At 39.5% G+C, this 18,197-nt stretch overlaps 1 protein-coding gene across 1 annotated transcript; it reads right to left on the reverse strand.

Annotated features, from left to right (window-relative positions):
• Window positions 1–3,579: 3,579 nt before the first annotated feature.
• On the reverse strand, window positions 3,580–11,333 carry TCEANC (transcription elongation factor A N-terminal and central domain containing). The gene is made up of 2 exons (XM_017728499.1): window positions 10,433–11,333; window positions 3,580–7,479 (listed from the first exon to the last, which is right to left on the reverse strand). The coding sequence occupies exon 2, from the start codon at window positions 7,469–7,471 to the stop codon at window positions 6,389–6,391; it is 1,083 nt and encodes a 360-aa protein (XP_017583988.1). The 5' UTR covers window positions 7,472–7,479; window positions 10,433–11,333; the 3' UTR covers window positions 3,580–6,388.
• Window positions 11,334–18,197: the final 6,864 nt, after the last annotated feature.

Here is an 18,197-nt window from a genome sequence, read left to right on the forward strand (position 1 = left end):
ACAGCGGGGAACAGGGGGCGACAGCGGGAACAGGGGGCGACAGCGGGAACAGGGGGCAACAGCGGGAACAGGGGGCAACAGCGGGGAACAGGGGCAACAGCGGGCAACGGGAACCACGGGAACAGGGGGAACAGCGGGAATGGGAACAACGGGAACCACGGGAACGGGGGAACAGCGGGAACGGGAACAACGGGAACCACGGGAACGGGGGAACAGCGGGCAACGGGAACGGCTGTGCCCCCAGCCAGGACAGGGCACAGAAAGCCCCAGTGAGAGCCATACCTTTCATCGATCACTATCGTGCGCTGTCTTAAGAGCGTTCACTGGAAAAGATAACACTTTTACTTGCTCTAGAATGCCCTGCATTATTAAGCCTGAAAATGCCTTTATCAAGTATTTGCCGGTCAGTTATTTATCAAAGGCAGTAGTCTCATTGTGCTCCCCTCTAAGGGCCCAGGTATGCAAACTCACAGTTGTAAGGCAGCTTCGCTTTTTAAGTAGAAACATTTAAAATTGTGCTTGTGTCAATGCAGAAATTCATCAAAATACAAAGCACGTTATTTTAAAAAAGTAGCCAGGCACTTTTTTTTTTCTGTAGTAACTCAGAATAACACCAACTTGACTGTTTAAATAAGATCACAGGGAAAAAAGCTAAAGGAAATAGTGATAAGAGTATTTTCTGTGCTCTTACAACCTCCCCACAAGGGCAAAATATAATTGAAATGAAGAAAACAAATTAAAGAGGTTCCCACATCATCAAGAGGGATAGGTGATGACAGACATAAGTACACCCATTTGCTCAAGCAGTCATCACATGCTTCTGATCATAAGGCAGATGCAATCAGACTGGAATTGCCACTTGTAGAGTTGTCTTGTTTGGATCAGACATCAACATGGCCCAAGGAATGGAAAACAAGATCTCAGTATCAACAAAAGCAGATGTCTCCTACTGACAGGAACAGGATTGTTAAGAGGCAGGCCATGCTAGAGGCAAATGTGATGATACCAGACCCATTTTTATCTAACAAATCTGGACTTGGAAAATTCTTAAGCACTTTTTTCCTGGAATCTGCTTTCATCCAGTTCTAGAATAAAACACAAGTAAGTGCTGGAGAGGTAGGAAAGTGGATTTTAAATTATGGTAATGCTAAGGTATATAAGTTCTGATCAGTTATGGCATTATTTTATGACCTATAAAGAAGAAAAAGCTGCATTTAAGAAGTGGAGGAAATAATTACTCTACTTTGAACTTAATACCTTTTGGGGAGAAGCTATCATGTTTTTGTTTTGAAAAAACACTGGATTTTGTTTTGAAACACATTGGATACATGTGAGGAAATTTAGACTTACAGGATAGTTTGGCTTGGAAGGGACCTTTAAACATCATCTAGTCCAATCACCCTGCAATGAGCAGGGACATCTTCAACTAGATAGATTGCTCAGAGCCCTGCCACCATCAATCTGGGCAACCTGTTACAATGTTTCATCACTCTTGTGAAAAAACGTATTCCTAGCTTGAATGTAGTCAGTCTGTCCAGTCTGGATCTATGCTCCTTTCTCATCCTACTGGAACAGGCCCTGTTAAAAAGTCTGTCCCCATCTTTCATATAAGCTCCTTTTTAGGTCCTGGAAGGCTTCAATGAGGTTTTCACAGTCTTCTCCAGGCTGAACCACCCTAGCTGTCTCATTCTTTCCCCATAGGAGAGATGCTCTAGCCCTCTGATCATCTTGGTGGCCTCCTGTTGGACCTGCTCCAACAGGTCAATGTCCTTCCTGTGCTGGACACCCCAGAGCTGGATGCAGCACTGCAGGTGGCGTCTCACGACAGCCAAGTAGAGGAACAGAATCACCTCCCTCAACCTGCTGCCCATGCTGCTTTTGATTCTTTCTGGGCTGCAAGTTCACATTGCTGGCTCATATCCAGCCTCTGATCCACCAGCACCTCCAAGTCCTTCTCCTCAGAGCTGTTCTCAATCCATTCAACTCCCAGCCTGTATTGATACCAGGTGTTGCACTGACCCAGGTGCAGCATCTTGCACTTGGCCTCATTGATCCTCATGAGGATCCACTTGGACCCACTTCTTCAGCTTGTCCAGGTACCTCGAAATTTATTCAAGTTCTATTTAGAAACAAAATTCTTGAATTTCTCAGATAAGATGTATTTTTATTTCTTTAACATGGGAACATATAAGAAAATAGAAAAGAACTATGGTGTAACCATGGCTACTATGCTTATGATTTCATAGGCATAATGGAGCATCATAGGGTTGCTCTCATGGTTAATACACATGCATGAGTGCTTGAGGATCAGGAACTGAAGGCCCTTTTCTCTGTGTCCACTGTTACATACCGTGTATGTAACAAACCCAACAGTGCTATAGAACAATACAAATTTAGAACAAATAATGCCACTGAGGGCTGGTCACATGAAGTACACCTGCCAGTTCTGAGGTCAGACAGAGGAACATGCCCAGCTAGGATGCAGTTTAAAACATGTGCACCAAAATCACTCCCGTTTAAATTCTGCAGACAGGCAGGGAGGGTCCCAGTGGTGGCTGCTGTGGGGCTGCCCCCACCCGAGGCTGCTGCCTGACCATCCCAGTGGACGGCAGCAGGGCTGGGGCAGTGCTGCTGGGGGCAGCTGCTTCAGCTTCCCACTGCCAGCAATAGCCCCATTTCAGCTCAGACACTGTACAAGCCTGGTGATCCTGTTCCTGCACCCCACCTTGTGCACCAAATCTCCATCCGACAGCACCTCCCCAGACTTGCCTGCTTCTCACTGGAGTTTTGGCAGATTATTGTCACCGGACCTGCCTTGCTCTTGTTTGGGTGCTGCTGGACAGTGACCCTTTTAACTGAAGCCACTGTCCCTATATGCCTTGACACTCACCATCCACTCCTGGCTCGCCTCCCCCTGCACAGTAACCCACCCTTGCTGCTCCATCACACACGCCTTCATCTGAAAGCTGACTTTGCACCTTAAGGATTTTGTTCACAGAGGTGTATTCATGAAGTGGTGTTATGTCACATCAGAGTGAACAGCACAAAAAACATCCAATGGAAAATAATGGACAACTTTTTTGTGTGTGTGTAGGGGAAGGTCTGTATCAGCAAAGCTCTCTTATAATAAGAGTTTGTGAATAATACTTTTTACCATCTGTAGTTGGCAAGGAGACTATGTTCCATCCTGGCAAGTGAGGACATGGCCTCAGTAAAACATGACTTTGTCACCTCTTGGCTGAATTACAGCAGCACAAAATGAGGGGATATGAAGTCATCTGCCTTCATGGCTCTGTTAATACCAGAATGCAACAAGCCAACTCCCAAGCAAATCCAAGAAATTATCAAAGTACTCTTGTTTCTTTCCTTATCTTCCAGGCAGTCAGTGAATTGGGCCATTACATCCTGAAGATTCCCTGAAGGACTGTAATTCGACATATTTGCTCCTTAATCACAGCCTGTTACCAGCTAACTTTCTTTCTTGGCACAAAAAAGGTGTTTTTTGTTTAAAGAGTTGCAGTTCTTTGCTTTAGTAGCAAACATACATAGCACAACAGACAGAAACGAATACACTTTAAATGAAAAATAAACAGCACAAATTTACTTTTGGTTTTGAAAAGAAGAAAGAGTTATAAACAACAAATGGCAGCTGAGTACCTCCCTAAAAAGTGCACAGTAAGAGGGGTATGACAGAGATAGAAAAGGCACTCAACAGAACAGAAGTGGATCTGGCAGTGGATCTCTAGGAACCAGAAGTTTTGTTACTGGTGTTAAGGGAGCAACATTGAGTACAATTAATAGAGCACTTCAGATATAGAATAGTATCTTTGTTTTTACATTGAAAATTGTGTAAAATTCATTGTTAATTTAGCTCTCATCTTCTTAAGATATGTATCACAAGTTCTGCAGCTACAGGCTGCTTGATCTTTGAGCGCAATTTATGTTTAAGGCCTTATTGCTGCTGTTAAATCACAGGATTCAAGAAGCAGTTGAATTTATAGAATCTCTGGAAAACCCTGTGGAGACAAATACAGACTTTAGCCTTGTTCAGCTTACATTTCTCCTGTGTTTGTGGGGATCACCTCTAATGTCACGGTCCTTGTAGGAGTAGCTGCCTGGACATGCTAAACATCATACCCAAATGAATTGTCTCTGCTTAAAAAAGAGATATTTTTCTCACCTGGAATGAACTGAAAAAAAAAAAGAGACTTCAACAATATAAAAGAATCTCACTTTTCAAAGCGTTTCTTTTGTTTCTGGACTCTATACTTCCTGTACTTCAGTGATCTACACCCTCCTGCTGCTGTACACACTATGTAGTTGCAAGTTAGCTGAGACAAAGCATATAAACTTAGCCAGTCAAATATTTTAAGCCTGCACAGTTACATATTAGTGATGGGCAATTCAAAAGAAAATGATGTTATATATTATGTCACAAATGTAGTCAGTGTTACAGATACAAATTTTACCCTTGAAATATATTCTGTCAAAAACACCCTCCATGCCTTTTTACATTTCCCTTTGCCAAGATAAAACTTGGATGAGCTCTACATTACTGGAATGGCTTCAAAACGAACTGCATGCAGAAATTATTTATAAGCTGTTCACAGCTAAAATAATGTCTTCTGCTACATGGTGTTCTGACACAGCACAGTGCTGGCATAAAACTCTCCTCAACAGGACCATGACCTTCAAAATGACTGCACACAATCCTGTGCTTACTGTGATCCACTAACACAGGAGTGTTTGCTTTCCTGTAGTTTCATTGAAAGCTAACAATAATACTGTACACAAAAGTCCTCCCACTTAAGCAGGACTACTTGTAAGCATCAATTTCAGCACACAAGTAAGGGCTGGGAAGGAAGGCCAGATAGCAACTCCTTGGTTACACAGTTGAACATTGGGGGTCTGGCCTAAAGCTTTAATGTGTATTTTACATCAGTGCAATTCCCCTAAAACACACTTTTTTACATGATAAAAATCTAAGTAATGTCGCTGAAAGTTAACTGTTAACACTTCACAGAATGGAAAGATTTTTCTTCTTTTTTTCAGTAGAACAGGTTAAGTGTCTCTTTGCAACATCAGGTTACATGTAATTTTCCCCATATACAGATAAAGGCCTGTCTTTCAGTCCTAGCTGGCTTTTAGTTCAGCTATTTTCTCATTTCATGCCCCCAACTCCTTTCTCTAAGAGGTCATGCAGCTCAGCCCAGAGGAGCCGACCAGCCTCAGCTGTGTCATAGTCAGATGGGTGCACAACTGTCCTCAATTCCTCCAGCAAATACTCCGCAGGTTTCTCTGCTCTGCTGATACATTTTAACGTTGAAGTGCAAAATGCCTGTTGCACATTCGTAAAAGATACGTAAAAGATACTTCTCTCACAGTGAGAAGAATTAATTTTTTTTTTTAAAAAATAAATACTTCTTGTAAAAAATCAGCGAGAATCCTGTTGACTCTGGAACAAAAATATGTATAAAAAATTCTGCTATTGGATTTCCTTCTATTCATTGTTTGTGGGTAACCAGCACTATACAAAAACATTAATTTTCTCAGTTCAGGACAGATGTCCCAGTTCCAGAGACGATATTCACTCAGAAAGTTATTAACTCCTATTAATTTTATTAAATAAACATAAATAATATATTTACATCATTTTCTGAAACAATCCATTATCTGATCCTGCATTAATTTCTTTGCAGTAGCAGGCCATACCATCTTATATTATAAATCTGGCCCGCATACTGATAGACTGTCACAGCTCCTGTTTTCCTTCCAGGAGCTAAAATAAAACTAAAGCATAATGTAATTCTTGCTTTAATTTGCTAGCTGCTTTCTCCCCCTTTAATGCTCTTTTTGTTTCTTTTTCCCTGTTAGAAATCACCTCTCAAACCAACTTAATAATCTAACACTTGCTTGCAAATAGTGATTTAATTAAGGAGTGAATCCATGCTGAACATTCTGCAATGCACACAAGTATGTGAACTACAGTTCTGGAAACAGTTTGTTTACTGTAAATTAAACTTATGTTCTGTGAAAGAACTCCTCCTGAAGATAAAAAAAAATTTCCAAGTATCTAGTCCCTTCAGGAAAAAACTGCAGCACTTAGAATATTTTTAATGGATTAACTAGCAAATATTCCACTCAGATACAGTGTAACCATTTTTTCCTCTTTACCATTTTATTTCTTTACCTATTTAGATTACTTAAAAACACGTAAGATTAATTCAAGTCATCTTTAAAAATACAATAGCAGTTTTTTTAAAAATTGATTTTGAGGTTTTTAGTGGCAGCACTCACATAATATCAGTGCAGAATTTAAAATTACAGAGTTTCAACAGAGGTACGTTCTCATACACGTTACCAAATCCCTTATTAAAGAGAGATAGCATTACAAACAAATCCATCTGCTGTGATACCACTGTTCTCCACATTCATTACAAATAACGTAAGTCAACATTTGTTCATCTGGGTTTGTGTTTCTCACCCAAGCTGGAAGAAAGAGAGTTCCTCTGGCAATCATAGTTACAGTGCAATCAAATTTTTCACAGCGTCTGCATTTTATTTTATTTGTCTGTGTGCCATTAATAACTTGCGGAAGCTGATGTTCCTGAACAGATGATTTTGTGTACAGAGCCCTGAGCTGTTTCAGTTCATCGCTGGCCATTTCCATCACTGTCATCTCAGCAAAAGCCTTTGGGCTCAAAGTCCCTGAAAAAAGGTTATGTTTTAAGTGGCAACTTTTAGGGTTCTTAAGGTTAGAGATTTTACTTCTAATGCAATTTTTGTACTTTTTATCATTTTTAGCATGAAGAACAAAAATATGTTCTTCAATGTCTTTAGCTAACTCTAGCCATTTAACAGTTTCTTCTTCATCTTTGGCAGAACCAATCAAAGCTTTATAAAGAAGATCCACACATTTACACCTCAGAGCTCTCATTGGATGCTGCTGCAGACTTGCTTTGCTAACAACAGATTTAGAATCTTCATGAACAGTGTGTTGCTCCTCAAAAGAAGAATGCTGATTCATACTGCCTTCTGCATTGTTACATACCGCATTTTTAACAGTTTGTGATGGGACCAAAATGTTGGAACTAGTACCATCTAATGCCTCCTGCTGACATGGTCCTTCAGACAGCAACTGCTCTCTAGGAACTACACCAAGATGCTCCATTTCCTCTTTCACATACACAGAAACGGACTTTTTAAGTTGCATTGACTGAGCAGAGTTATTCTTGTAAAGTGTTTTCCATCTTGATAATAACTGCTTTGCTTTCTTTTTCAACCCTTCTGAAGGGCAGCTCTTGAGTACTCTGTATACAGCCTTGGTAACATCTGTCCCCTGAAGATATTCTACAGTCATGTCAACATCTTCAAGTTCTTTAAGATGATCCTCAATATCTTGCAAATTGTTCTCAGACAGTAGTTTTTCAATACTGTGGGTTCTGCGTACAATATTTTCCAGGTCAGACATTTTTAAACCTGAAAACAAAAGAAAGATCATCACCTTTCCTGCAGTTATGACATTAATTCATCTTCTGTATATTCACACAAGGTCTTCTTTTCATTTTATGCTATTTTACTCTATTTTATTTGTATATATCACTGAGTTTGCCACCATTTTCTTGAAATGGTGTACAGAAGCCTGAAACACCATCCTGGTTCATACATGACCCTCAACTTTTCACTTGCTGTACAAGACATCATGCTGCATCTCTTTCAAAAGTTTCTCCTTAGAGCTATCAGAGATGCAAGTCAGAGTAGTGACTTTTACCTGAGGTCCTATTGCTGCCCTTTCCCTCACTAGCTCTGGCATCATATTACAGATGGATTATCAAGACGGGGCAGCTCAAAACCAGTGACACCAGCAAAACAGTTTCAAAACACTGATATCTACAAATTTTGAAAATTCTTGAAGGTTAAAGACAGATCCCTCTGTATTTTCTTGCAGCTGTAGCATTAGTAAAGCATGCTCCCATATACTCTGACGCATAAAGGAAAATCAAAGGGGGTCTTCAGAATGCAGAATCTCATGGTTTCAATAGTATTTCCTTTTGATTCCTTTTCATCAAGTCCTTTGATCAAAAAATGCTCAGTGCATTGTTATTGCCAATTTGCATACAAAAAAATGTTTCTACTCCTACTATTATTTTTCTGCTAAAAAGGAGAATTAAATGTAGAATGCAGAAATGAATGGTGTCTTGTAAGTATTGTGTTCCTCTTTTCTACAGTTAGTCTTAGTTTACGCACAAAATCAGTGTTTTGTCTGAAATTGCATACATCCTGATTCTACTCCAGAAAAACTCATCTGCCTGACAGAGACAAGGCTAGCTACACATGTCCATATGGGAAAGGAATCACAAGCAGGTTTCTTGCAGCATCACTGTTTCCATGATGAAAACTCCTGAGAACAGGGGCAGAGGAGGGACAAGAGATACAGCTGTATAATTTGCACACTCTGTTGTTTCTATGACCACCACCAGCTAACTTGTCTTTTGCAGGACAGAAACAAGTTCCAACTTTAGGTAGGACCTCAGAGTTCCACAAAATCAAAAGGCAGAGAGGGTAAGACATTTTTCTATACAAACAGAACCAACCCACCCTGCACAGTGAACATTCTCAGCATTCCCTTAAGCTGTATTTAAACACTCCTGTCTTACGTTTTGAAGTCCTACAAAACCTCAATAATGGCAATTACAGAAACTTGATGTTATTACTCAAGAAGTTTCAAAATCAGAGAACCAGGATGCAGTTTTCACATACTTAAGTTGAACCCTATGCATCATCATACTAAAAAGCCCATGTAAGTGCATCCACTCCTCTGTTCTGCTACAGGAACACACGGAGGCTGTGAACAAAAAGAAGTGTTTTGTAACGTAGGAGAGCCCTCACAAAGCAAGAACAGTTCTCTGTCTCCAGAATACCAAGAAGTTGACATTAGAAAATTATTATCTGCTGATTTACTGTTTTTCATGCAATCCAGGGCAGAGTTGGTGACAGTTAAATGTTAATGCAGTATGACTGCTATGCCTTATAATCAGTTGTGCTTCTTCCAGATCTTGTGTCTATGTATGCGTTGTATTATGCTCACACACTGTAAAACTTACCTAACGCAAGATGACTTCATGAGCTCTCAGTATTTAGCATATAGGACAATGGACACACAAAGAAATTATCAGACACAAACTACTCTGCTGATAATTTGTCAGTGCATATATTTCTACCCTGTGGCAAAGGTGAGGTATTTTGATATTTCATTGAGGACTATGCTTCATAGGAAGTTTCCTCTCTAATATTGCAGGGTGAGGATCTGTATGTAAGAAATCCACATGCAAGATCCATATGCTGAGTCTGTGGGTATCACCTGCTTCATGGTAGTGGTCCTTGCTCATCATTATCTACTTGATCCTACACAGCCCCCCAGCATGGCAAGGTTCTACCTTAGACTCTTACACTATGGCAATAAATTTAATTATCAGAAATTTTAAATTTTCTTAGTCATGTGCTGACTTTTCAAGTTCATGCAACATTAAATTCAAGTTTGTAAATGTTTCAGCAGCTGCTAAATAAACAAACTGAAAACACAAATATGGACATCAAATTATAGGCAACTATTTTAAAATAATTTTGGAAATTAAACCACCTAATAGACTCCTCACACTTAAGTCAAAACAATCACTTCTAAGGAAATGCTTGTCTCAAAATGTACAACTTCTAGCAAAGAGGTACGACTGACTCCCTTCAAATGTAATATGCAAAGTTAAGTAAAAGTAACAGAAAAAGTAATTAAATATTTTAATGGAGAGGGATATTTACTGGTAGTTGGGAGAAGCATAAGAAACAGCAGAAAAAAATCACTGAATAAAGGTATTATTATTTATATTATATTATATTATATTATTATTATCAGTGACATCAGAGAGGTTTCTGCAGCGAAATATTCTAGGAATGGTCCTGGCTTTGTTGTGCGTACCTAGTTGGCAAAAAGTTTTAAAATCCTTCAAGGTGAAAAGCAATACATACTTCTGAAATACTACACTAACCACTCAAGCATAAATTTCATCTTGATTTCCAAATTAAAAGGAAGTGTGATGAAAACAATGAAAAGTTGTTTGTACATTTGTTGCCCTATAAATCATGTAATGACCAGATTTATCACCAAGGTTTGACACCATTGTTTTATGCAAACAGAAATTAAACAGAGATTCCTCAACTTAAAAAGAACATATAAAGTAATCCAACAGTTCGTTTTACTACCATGGTTTCTTTCAAAGAATGAAGCAAAGCTCATTAATTAATACTGGGAAAAGTGCACTGCATTTCATATCAAGTCTGAATATCAAGCATCTTTTCTAATCAAGGCACAACATGATTGTGTTAGACAACTGTAGAAAACATGTTTTTTGCATTCTTATAAGAAGAAACTTGAAATTACCGACGCAGTTGTAATACTGCCGTTTTTTCTAGCCGAAGTTCACTGGGAACCCAAGTATAGTAAGCCTGAGTTCTTCCCTGCTCAGACTCCTGTTCTTTGAACTCTGTTGTTTCTGTTATAAATCAGACAGAACGTAAGTTGGGAGAAGCCCCAAAACCTTTTGAAGAGAATACAAGTGTGTCACAGAAATAAAGCTGCAATTCCAAATGGAAAATTATTCTACCACTTGAGGGAGCTGTGGCATAGCAAACCCATGGAATCTTTTGAAATGTGCATGAGTAACTCCAGCCTCTGTGAAGAAAAAAGATAAAACAATTACCCTGTGACCTTTAGGAGACTTCACATTTTTATGGTATGTATTTGCCTAATTTTGGCAAATAAACCCTGTAGAGTCCATCGATGTTGGGATACAGACAGAAGGGAAAGGGGTTTATCCCTTATTCAGCTATTGTTTGTATATTGCTCTTTCTTTCTTTAATTTGGAATTTGACCGCTTTTCTACCTGATTTAATGTAATTTGACAAATGCTGCTGAGCAAGTACTTATAAAACTAACTGAATCGAACTCAGTCAGCACTGTTCTGCTGTGTTCCTAATTCCAAGAGACAAGAAATCCCAGAAAGACTAGGGTTTTTTCTTAAGTTATGAAATGAATCATGCATCTTTGTTAAGGTAGAGCTGTAAGAAAAAGAACGAACAAATGGTAGCGTCACAGTTTTGTGCAGTAGAAAACAAACATCCTCATCCCTCCCACAACGGCACAAGGCATTTCAGTTTAGCAATGACAGAATCACAGAATGGTTTGGGCTGGAAAGGACCTAGCTCCAACCCCCCTGCAATGGGCAGGGGATGCCATTTACTAGACAAGGTTGCTCAGAGCCACACCCAACCTGGCCTTGGACACTCCCAAGGATCGGGCAGCCACAATTTCTCTGGGCAATCTGTTCTAGTGCCTCACCACCCTCTGCGTAAAGAATTTCTTCCTAACATCTAATCTAAATTTGCCCTCTTTCAATCTAAAACCATTGACATTTGGTCTGTCACTATCTGCCCATATAAAAAGTCACAACATGAGGTCACAATAAGGCCTCCCCAAAGCCTCCTCTTCTCCAGGCTGACCAACTCCAGTTCTCTCAGCCCATCTTCATAGGAGAGGTGCTCCAGCCCTCTGACCATCTTTGTGGTCCTGCTTTGGACTTGCTCTAACAAGTCCATGTTTTTCTGGGGCTGAGGATCCCAGAGCTGGATGCAGCACTCCTGGTGGGGTCTCATGAGGGCAAAGTAGAACCCTCCCTCCCTCGACCTGCTGGCTACGCTGCTTTTGATGCAGCCCAGGGTGCCATGGGCCTTCTGGGCCATGAGTGCACGCTGTTGGCTCATGTCCAGCTTCTCATCCATAAGAACCCCCAAGTCTTTCTCTACGGGGCTGCTCTCAATGACTTCTTCTCCCAGTCTGTGCTCATGTCTGGGACTGCCCTGACTCAGGTGCAGCACCTTGCACTTGGACTTGTTGAATCTCATGAGGTGCTTGTGGAAAAACAACTATGGATTTATAACACAAGATGATACAGGGGAAGATTTATTCATCCATAGAACTGCCATTAAAAGGAATAACCCTAAAAATTACCTGCAAAGTGTAGGAGATGGAGAAGTTGTACAATTTGATATAGTACAAGGGGCCCACTTCTCAAGTTCGTCCAAGGCCCCCTGGATGGCATCCTGTCCTGCTGTTGTGTTATCTGCAAACTTGCTGAGGGTGCACCAATCCCACTGCCCATGTCACTGATGAAGGGCACCAGTCCCATGAGAGTCCTGAGGAACACCACTCATCACTGGCCTCCACCTGGACATAGAGACACTGACCACAACTCCCTGGCTCCATCCATCCATCCTTATCCACTAAATAAGAATGAGTCCATCCATCAAGTTCGTATCTCTCCAATCCAGAGATAAGGATGTCATGTGGGACCATAACAAAGGCCTCACACAAGTCCAGTTGACATTGGTCAGTCTTCCCTTGTCAACCCTTGTTGTCACTCCATCCTAGAAGGCCACCAAGTTGGTCAGGCATGACTTGCCATTAGTAAAGGCATGCTGGCTACCTTGAATTACCTTCCTGTCTTTTATGTGTGTTAGCACATCTTCTAGGAGGCTCTTCCTAAGCACAGAGGTGAGGCTCACCAGTCTGTAGTTCTCTGGATCTTTCTTTCTCCCCTTTTTTAATATGGAAGTGATGTTTCCTTTTTTCCAGTCACCAGGGACTTCAACTGACTGCCATGACTTTCCAAATATGCATGACAACATCTGTTTGAGTTCCAAATGTACACTGAAGGTTACAAGGCTCATATTTACAATGAGACTCTGTAATGCTGTGCTGATGAGGCACTTTCTTGCCAAATCATTATGAGCTCTCACTCTGACTGCATGGTATAATGAGTCACTTGTGTGTACAAGAATAAATGATGACAATCAATAAAAAACTTGTAAGCCAGTTCGCTTCCAAAAAAAAAAAGAAGATCAGGCTACCTCAGGTTTAAAATATAGCCATCCTGTAATAATGCCAAGTTGAGTAAGAACATTTTTAAACAGTAAAATGACTAAGAGAAAACCAACAAACAAAAAAAACCACAGCCTGAGACACTTGCTGTTAAGTGCAAATTCAGTCCCCGAGAAAAACACTGCCCTCTCCAAAAGTATTTGGGGTAAATGCTTTGTCTTTGCTTTACACCTTATCTTGTGTAAAGCCATAGCCCATTTTGTCTTAACGCTGAAAAACCAAGACAAACTCAGAATGCATCCAAGCAAGTGTGTATGAATGTCTTGGAAGGCTGAACACCAGTCTTCTTCTCCCTCATCCCAACCTTCAATGTAGGTGAGCTTTTCTACAAGAAATTCTATGTAACTGGAAAAAAATCCAGACTACAGCCCAGACAAGGATCAGAAGTCAAGTACTCCTAATAGTGTGTGCTGCTTTCAGCTGGGGTGGAGTTAATTTCCTTCACAGCAGCTGGTATGGGGCTGTGTTCTGGACTTATGCACAGAGTTGATAATATAGAAATGTTTTTGTTATTGCTGAGCAGGGCCTACACAGAGCCAAGGCCTTTTCTGCCTTTCCTACTGCCACGATGGTGAGGAAGTTGGGGGTGCATGGGAGATTGGGAGGAGACGCAGCCAGGACAGGTGACCCCAACTGACCAAAGGGATATTCCAGACCATCTGACATCATGCTCAGTATATAAAGTGGGGGAAGAAGGACAAGGCGGGGACATTTGGAGTGATTGAGTTTGTCTTCCCAAGTCACCATTACACATGGTGGAGCCCTGCCGTCCTGGAGATGGCTGAACACCTGCCAGCCTGTGGGACACAGTGAATGAATTCCTGGGTTTGGTTTGCTTATGTGTGTGGCTTTCACTTTTCCTATTAAACTGTGCTTATCTCAACCCATGAGTTTCTGGTTTTTATCCTTCCAGTTCTCTCCCCAGACCTGCTGGTGGGGCCACGGCTCCAATGAGAGGCTCCATGAGGCTTTCCTGCTGGCTGGGGTGAAACCATGATACACTGGAATAAATTCTCTGCAACTGTTGTGTTAAAAAATGTTAATGCTATAGCAGAGATGGTGCATAGCATAATCCTGGAAACACCAACTTACTTTGGGCAACCTAAATCCCATATAAACTATGAAAATTATCAAATGCTATTTTAAACTCAAGAGCCTAATCAGAAATCAGAGAATTCTCACAGCCAGCCTCCAACTCCAAAAACATTTCTCCATCCTATCTACAGTGGGAGAGCAGATATCATCAATGTCACCAAGAAACCACTTACTGGAGGTTTTATTTCATTTTTGCAAAAAGCAGAGCTCTTCCTGCCTCTCTACAGGACTGCCTCCCACACTGAAAAAATACAGAACTAGGTAAAGTTCATCTTCAAAGAATAGCCACATGAATAAAGCTAAGTTAATACAATGAGAATTGAGGCAATACAGCGGTGTAATTTCCAGCTGTCCATGACCACTGACACCTCACTGACCAAGAGTCACCTCTCACTCACAGATCCAGAAGCAGTGAAGTACACAGCACTATGGAGAAGTAGCTTTGTTCTGCATCTTTTACATCAGCGACTGCTTGAACTACAGCACTTTCAACTAATCTGGAGCCATACTGTCTCGACCCTGTGTTTCTCTCAGTGAAATCATTCTCCCACAGCTTTCTTCCCAAATTAGGGGAGTTTGAAGAGGAGAGGTGGCAGAGTGTATCACATTCATGTGAAGATGCACCGAGTATCCTCTTTTACAAGGCCAATTTTTAATCCTTATTTGGAGTTCCTTCTCCTAGACTCCCCACTTTTAATTAAAATAGAATTCTTATATTCTTAAAAAAAAAAAGAAAAAAGATAAAACAATCAATAGAGTACATAATGAAATTCTCAAGCCTCAGGGATCAACCTCAATGCAGAGTTCTCAGCACATTTTTCTAATAAGATCAAACATGCATAGATTTAATGAGATAGGAAAAGCTGTTGTCCTTACCAGACAAGCTGCTTAGCCACTGGCTTCATTTGACATCAGTATGTAAGCCAGAGCTCATGAAAATGTTCAAGATATTACAGCTACACCAGACGAATTAAACCCTGACTTGTTCCATGGCAAAACCTAAATGAGAAAATACTTTAGAAATTGAATAGCTACAGCTGTTTTGAGTTCTAGGATGCTCAGCTGATGTTAGAGAGGATACACATCCCAGCAGAGACATTACGTTGCTAATGGCTCCTTTTAATAACTTCATTTACAGTTAAACTGATTCACACTGGAAGATATTTTAGCTTTTCCTATATCCTGTCTTCCTTAATCACATGAATTTTTCTACTAAATGAAGTTAACTACTTGAAACACAAAAAATGTTACAAGTAATTACTCCACTGACATGAAATCTCTATTTCTATTGATATTGTTGACCTTGTTAATAAAATAATTTTAAGGAGTTTAAAAAATTACGAAATTTACTTTTAACAAGTTACAGATTACAAGTGTCAAGTGGAGGTATTAGCTAATCTCTTCCACAATAGGACAGCTATACAGACTCACAATACATTATAATACATTGTGATTCAATGGGGCAATAATGAAATGTATATATAGTTCTGAGAGATTTGTCATCAACAGTTTCATTGGTAATTATGTATAAATAACGTGGGCTTTAATTTCCTTTAAAATTTGCACCATTTCACATAAAGAAACACTTGTGTGGTTTCTCTAATCTACAACCAGGTTATTTTTCAATATTAACTAACTTTATTCTAAAATCCATTTCCTAGTTTCAGCACAAGGTCACAGAAATGTTCCATGGGGCTCTCTGGTTTTTCAAATCTTCATGACAAAGCCTTGTCAAAGCTGGCAGAGGAATCCCTTTTCTCTCAGCCACTTTCCACTACTTGTCAGTATGAGGTACTAGCTGGGGCTTCAAGCAGGTCAAAAGTCAGGCTTTTGACACACAGGGCACATTTTCTAAACAGGAACTCCCATTTTGGTCTCAAGTGACAAATAGAGAGGAAAAGAAGTGTGTTGAATGAAATTTAAGCCAATGACTCAGACATGACAATGCTATCTAGCTACAGAAGAGACACAGATTATGACATGTATTTTGCACTAAGCTGAGCTTCTACAGTAAAGTTTATCATGGGATTCAGGCCTTTGGTGAGGCTGCACACAATCTTTCACAAATCATACAATAATTTTTGTGATTATACATTAACAGAGTCTCCTGAAAGCTAAAGAGTACAGCTTACCATCTGCATAAAAATCCAAGCTTGTTAGAAATACATCTGGCATTTTCCCAACATATCTCTATCATGAAGAGCAAAACTTAAGCTAAGCCAAGCAGAAAATGCTATTATCACTCCTTTAGCACCACCCGCTTCAGTACTGAGCCAAAACTTCACTGGGTGAAAAAGAGCTTTTTGCACTTTGTGGAATTAGTTGTTCATTTCCTAACATTCATGTTTTTCCAACAGTAACTGATTTTGTAACAAAAAAGAATTATTAAACCTGACAGACAACATGAACAATGTTTCACTATTTTCCCACAGCAAGAGGATGCTATAAACATTGTGCCTCACTCAAGAAAAATACCTGGCGATAGAAATATGATCTAAGCAGATTTGTGTCATCATTTATTACTTAACTACTTTTATTCAATATAGTTTAGTCTCCTAAACTGTTCATCTGGATGGATGCAAATGTTCATATTCGTATTTCCAATCACTTCAGACAGCAAACCAGCGAAACAATTTCAGGAAGGCTGTGACATCTCCAAGTAGAAGCTAGTTTCTTCAACATACTTTAACTGTATTGCCTTATACAGGTAACAGTGTCAGTTCATGAAATGTTTGGGTGCTCTCTCAACACCACTGGGATTGTATCACTCAGCTGCTCTGCTCCCTCTACTCAATGTCTGGGCACAAGAAGCATTCGTAACATCGCCCTCCAAACACTGGGAAATCATAATTCAAAATTCCCAGTACATTGAGATTGGCTTATACACTATAATGCTCTTAGAAGTACAAAAAATGGAAACTGTTCTGCATTTCTTTTAAAGCTGTAAGGCTCTAGTCTTCCCATCTTTCCACCGCAGACAAAATGATTAGGAGTTTATACCTTTTTGAAAAGGAAAGGTTACACTGTTGTGCACATCATGGCTCCAGCAGCCAATACTTGAAAAAAAAATCAGACTTTTACACGTTCTATTATTCCTCTACTATTTTGTAATTTCATCTTAAATTTCTTGTTCATTTACTCAAGTGTAATTAGCACTTTTTAAACCTACTGAAAAGAAGAACATGTTGTGAGGTGCAGGTTTAACATTCGCTTTTAAGTAATAGAGTTCATCAGACTTCTCTTGTGTGTCCCTCTATCTTTCAGTCTCCATAAATACTGTTTATATCCTCTTGCAGATGTACTGATTTGAAACCTGGACAACCTCAATCTAAAAAAAGCTTTCCTAAAGTGGATCACACTTCCTTCTTTCATTGAGCTTTGTATTGGCACAAAAGTCCAACAAAACAGACTGTCTTGAAGACAGAAGCCTAAATCAGTTAAGTAAAAATGTATTTAAGACGTATCCATCCAAAGTACATTTGTTAACTTAATACTTTACAAAGAAAAAATGAATCATTTTGGAGAGAAATAAGCAATTCTTTCTCTTGAATACATTTCCTTTACAAAATAGCTTTGAAGATTATTCTTATTCATATAGAGCTAGCAAAAACTTCAATTCTAGCACACTACAAGCAAAGATAAATGTTTAGTTTGCAATGTCTTTTTATGGAAAATTGTGCTGACAAATTCATATAAAAATGGAACACATAAGTAATAAAAACATGCTTTATGAACTTCTGCAAGCTTTTCATCATTTGTCAAATGAACACTGTCTTTGCATTGCTTTAACATTCATTTTTTCAGTTAAGTCTTGGGTCTATACTATTTCTATTTGTCATACCATTGCCAGGGCCATACTTAGATTAGATACCACTTTATTGTTGTTTCACAGGTTTTCCACTGAAAAATTATAAAACTTTTTTCCTTTAAAAAGAAATCCTTTGTATGCAGGAGAGTATATATGCTCCTGAAAAGGCCATCCATCCTGAATGGATAAAGAGTATGACTTAAAGAAACGGTATTTGTAAAATATTATTAGTGTCTGCTAAAATTCCTTATGCTAAAAGAACACTTAAAAGCGAAAGTAAATAATTTCTTAATACTCGAGAATCTT

This window comes from Corvus brachyrhynchos, unplaced genomic scaffold (genome assembly GCF_000691975.1).
Source record: "Corvus brachyrhynchos isolate BGI_N302 unplaced genomic scaffold, ASM69197v1 scaffold11, whole genome shotgun sequence".
Classification (NCBI taxonomy): domain Eukaryota; kingdom Metazoa; phylum Chordata; class Aves; order Passeriformes; family Corvidae; genus Corvus; species Corvus brachyrhynchos.